The sequence below is a fragment of the Histomonas meleagridis genome (assembly GCF_020186115.1).
Source record: "Histomonas meleagridis strain 2922-C6/04-10x chromosome Unknown contig_7, whole genome shotgun sequence".
Lineage (NCBI taxonomy): Eukaryota > Parabasalia > Tritrichomonadida > Dientamoebidae > Histomonas > Histomonas meleagridis.
In genome coordinates, this window is record NW_027150911.1 from 67,952 (window position 1) to 71,996 (window position 4,045).

At 26.8% G+C, this 4,045-nt stretch overlaps 1 protein-coding gene across 1 annotated transcript; it reads left to right on the plus strand.

The window, feature by feature from the left end:
• Positions 1–1,105: 1,105 nt before the first annotated feature.
• Positions 1,106–1,807, plus strand: GO595_008722 (Beige/BEACH domain containing protein; the record flags this gene model as incomplete). Its single annotated transcript, XM_067922328.1, has 1 exon — positions 1,106–1,807. One exon carries the CDS (start codon positions 1,106–1,108, stop codon positions 1,805–1,807), a length of 702 nt encoding a protein of 233 aa, XP_067771083.1.
• Positions 1,808–4,045: the final 2,238 nt, after the last annotated feature.

Consider the following 4,045-nt stretch of genomic DNA (forward strand, 5'->3'; position numbering starts at 1 on the left):
CGGTCACTTTATAATAAACCTGTCAAATGACAAAATCAAACGAATTTTGGCAATTTTTGACAAGTTTAATTCGCTATCGTTGTCATCTTTGTCAAATTCCTTCTTTTTGTTTAAATCGAATACAATTCAAAACGCAATTAATAATTGGTTAAATAATTTAATAACTATTGAAGAATTGATATTAATTATTAATGGAATTCATGGAAATTCTTTTGTAGATTTAAATAATTATCCGATTTTTCCTGGGAAATTATTAAATAATTCGAAAGTTTCGACTTCAAATCAAATTATTAATATGTTAAATGAAAGAAAAGTTTTTTGTTATTATCGAAATCAAAATGATATCGACAAAATTTCTAAAGAAGAAAATGATATTCCAGCGAATTTATATTTCTTATGTAGTTTACCTTGCGAATATAATAAAAAGAACAACGAAAACAATAAAAAACAAAACACTTTAATGCAAGCACGAGTTAATCGCCAAATGTCTATTGGTTATTCATTAGACAAACGCTTATTAATATTAAACAACATCGAAAACTTAAACATAAATCAAATCGCAAAATTACAGAATAACAACAACAATAAAAAAGTTATGGTGAAAGCAGCTTTCGATGACATTGCTTTTAATGATTCACAAATCAATGATTATTATAAAGAAGAAGTTGCTTTAAGATTAAATTTACATAATTATCAGAATGTGTTACAATGGATTTCGAATCGATTTGGAATTACAATTCCAACAAAAATTATATCAACAAGTTCAAACTTATTCACAAAACAAAAAAATATCGGAGATTTGGATTGTTTCCATATGTGCCAAAAACTTAAAATTCATCCATTAGAACATCAACGACTTGATTTCGTTGATAATTCTATTGTTAAACTTAAAAAACTTAGTGCTCGAATCGAAAGAAATACAAACCTATTCGCTTCAATAGATAAGGAATTATTGTTTTTGTCATTCATTTCTAAGGATAAAGGAAATTTCCAATATTTTATGTTGGATCATTTTTTTGCTTATGCTTCAAGTATTTATATATCAGATAACGGTCTCTTCCTATCAATTGATTACGATTTTGGGTTGACCCAAATTTACAGAATAATGTATTCAAATGGTAACCCGACAGAGCTCCGCTTTTTGAACGACTTCAGTTGGAACACTTCACATCCAAAGTCGACCGTTAGCGGTAGTCAATTTATTTGTGCAACCGCTAGAGGGGATCATGTCGTTTTATGGGAAATTAATCATGGCACGATACATCGTGACTTAAAATTCGAGTTTTCGGTGGTAAAATCAATCGCTTTTGATGAAATATTTAACGCTATTTGGATTGCTACAAATAAATTCGGTTATTTCGTATCAATTAATGGTGATACACTTGCTTATATAAAAATAGAAGATAACGTTACAGCAATGGCTGTGATGCCTCTGAGTATCGAAGAAAATGACAGAAAAGTAATTTGCGGATGTAGTAATGGTTCTTTATTCATCGCTTCTTCAAGGATAGAGAACAAAACAATAGAAATGAAAAGACTTCCAAGTGAACACAAGGCAAAAATTGATCATATTGTTATTAACCAAAATAATAAAAGCTTTATGAGCGTTGACAAAGACGGAATTGCATACATTTGGACTGCGCAAGGAATGAATGCACAAATAGTAAAGCCTAGCTTTTTCGACGGATGCGCAATATGTGGTAATCCACAAATACATAATTGTTGCTCATCTTGTGGAAGAGGTATCTGTGAAAAGTGCATGTTCGGTGGTACATGTTCACTTTGTGCGGCGCTCGTTGTTTGTTGAGTTTAAGTAAAATTTTAAGTGTGGAAACAAAATTTTTAATTAAATGGTTTACATGTATTCAAAATGTAAATTACTGAAATTGAGTTCAAAAAGGTGAAATAGCACATTTAGAATAGTCAATTCTGGATAAGAATTGTTGCCTTTCTCGTGATGCTTTTACTATGTTGATTGTTTCGTCAAGTTGTTTTATAATTTTTTTAAGGTTTTTGGAAGTCTTTTCATTTTCAAGATATTCTGTTAAAATTTGATTATATTTTTCTTCAAAATCTTCCTTTGATGTACATATGATTCCTTCGTTTTCTTTTTCTATTTGTTTTTTCTCTTCTTCCATTTTTTGAATTGATTCTTTTAATGCCATTAATTTTTTTGTTTTTCTTTCCTTTTTTAATTTTATGTCTATAACCTTTGCATTTAATACTTGGATCTCATTTCTTAAGATTTTGAGTTCTTCAAATGTTTTTTCGTTCATTTTTCTTATGAACGTTTAAAATTAAAAAAATACGTTTGAGAAATTCCAAATGCAAAAAGAAGAAATCAAAAAACAAACTCAAGCATACCCAACTCGTAAACGATTGACTGAAAATGAAGAAAAAAAGAAATTTTCACAAATACAAGATGAACTTGAAAGAATATGTGATCAAGGAAATCAAGAACAAGAAGAATTACAAAATAGTATGAGTCAAAAAATGGAAGAACTTAAATCTTCCCATATTAAGAAAATGGAATCTATTCGTCTACAAAATGATAGTGATGAAAAAGCTTTAAAAGATATTGCGCAAAACATAAGCAGACGTAGAGAATCACTTCAAAGTGAACTTAAACAAATCGAAGATTTATTTAATAAGGAAAAAGAACAATTAAAATTAAATCACAATAAAGAAATTATTATTTTAAAAAAAAAACATGAAAAAGAAAAATCAGAGCTTAAAAACAAATTTAATGATGAAATCGAATTTGAGAAAACAAAACACGAAAAAGAAATTGAAGATATGAAATCAAAATCAGAACTTCAAAAGAAGCAAAAATCCGAAGAATTGTCCAAAGAACTTGAAAACATTTCGACGCAAAATGAAGCGGAATTATTAAACATGAAAAATATGCACATTAATAAGCGAAAAGAAATTGAAAAAGAATATAAAGCAAAAATTGACAAACTGAATATTGAATTTAAAGAAAGACTCGAAAATAAGAAGAAAATATTACAGAAACAATTCGAAGCAGAAATTAATGGAATTAAACAAAAGAATAATGAAATTAAACAAAAGCAAAAAGAAAACTTACAAAAACAATTAGAAAACGAATTAAACGATTTTAAACAAAAACATAAAGAAAATTTGCAAAAACAATTTGAAAATGAATTAAATGAAATCAAACAAAAACAAAAAGAAAATATACAAAAACGAAAAGAAAGAATTCAGAAACAGTTTGAAACAGAAATTAATGAAATCAAACAAAAGAACAAAGAAAATATACAAAAACAAAAGCAAAACTTACAAAAACAATATGAAAAAGAAATAAATGAAATTAAACAAAAAGAAGAAAACTTAAAACAATATTCAGAAGCACAAAAACAAAAACGAAATTTAACAATTTGTTCTTTATCAAGTTTTTCTATTTCCGATGAACCCAAAGAAAATTCATTTGATTATATATATAATAACAATAACAATCGTAAATCATCAAATCCAAAATTGGATAAAGTTATTTCCAAAATCGATTTAAGTACAAATGAAATCAAATTAACAATTGATAACAACTCAAATAATGTTAAAAATGTAATTGATAATTATCGAACATTTATATATAATCAAAACAAAGAAATTCTTCAAATGAATACCGAATTCCAACAAAAAAGTGTTCAAGTTTCGCAATGTTTTCATAATGCTTTAATGGATATCGAAAATTCATTTAGAAATGTAATGAATACAATTTCGATTCCAAATGTACAGCAGCCGCAGTTTTATCAGCCGCAATTAAATAATCAAATTCCTTTGGTGAAAAAGAAAAAAAGGAAAATTGAAATAATCGAAGAACCCGAAAAAATAGAAACTGAATACGAAAGAAAATTAAGAAAATGGAAAAAGGAATCGTCACAAGCTAAGAAAGATATCAAAGATACAAAAGCAAACTTTAAATTATTGAAAAATGATATTTGAAGTTTTGTGTTCCGTTTGTGTAAATAAATATAAAATAATTTTTAATATCTTTTATTTTGATATAAAATAATGGGAAGTTACT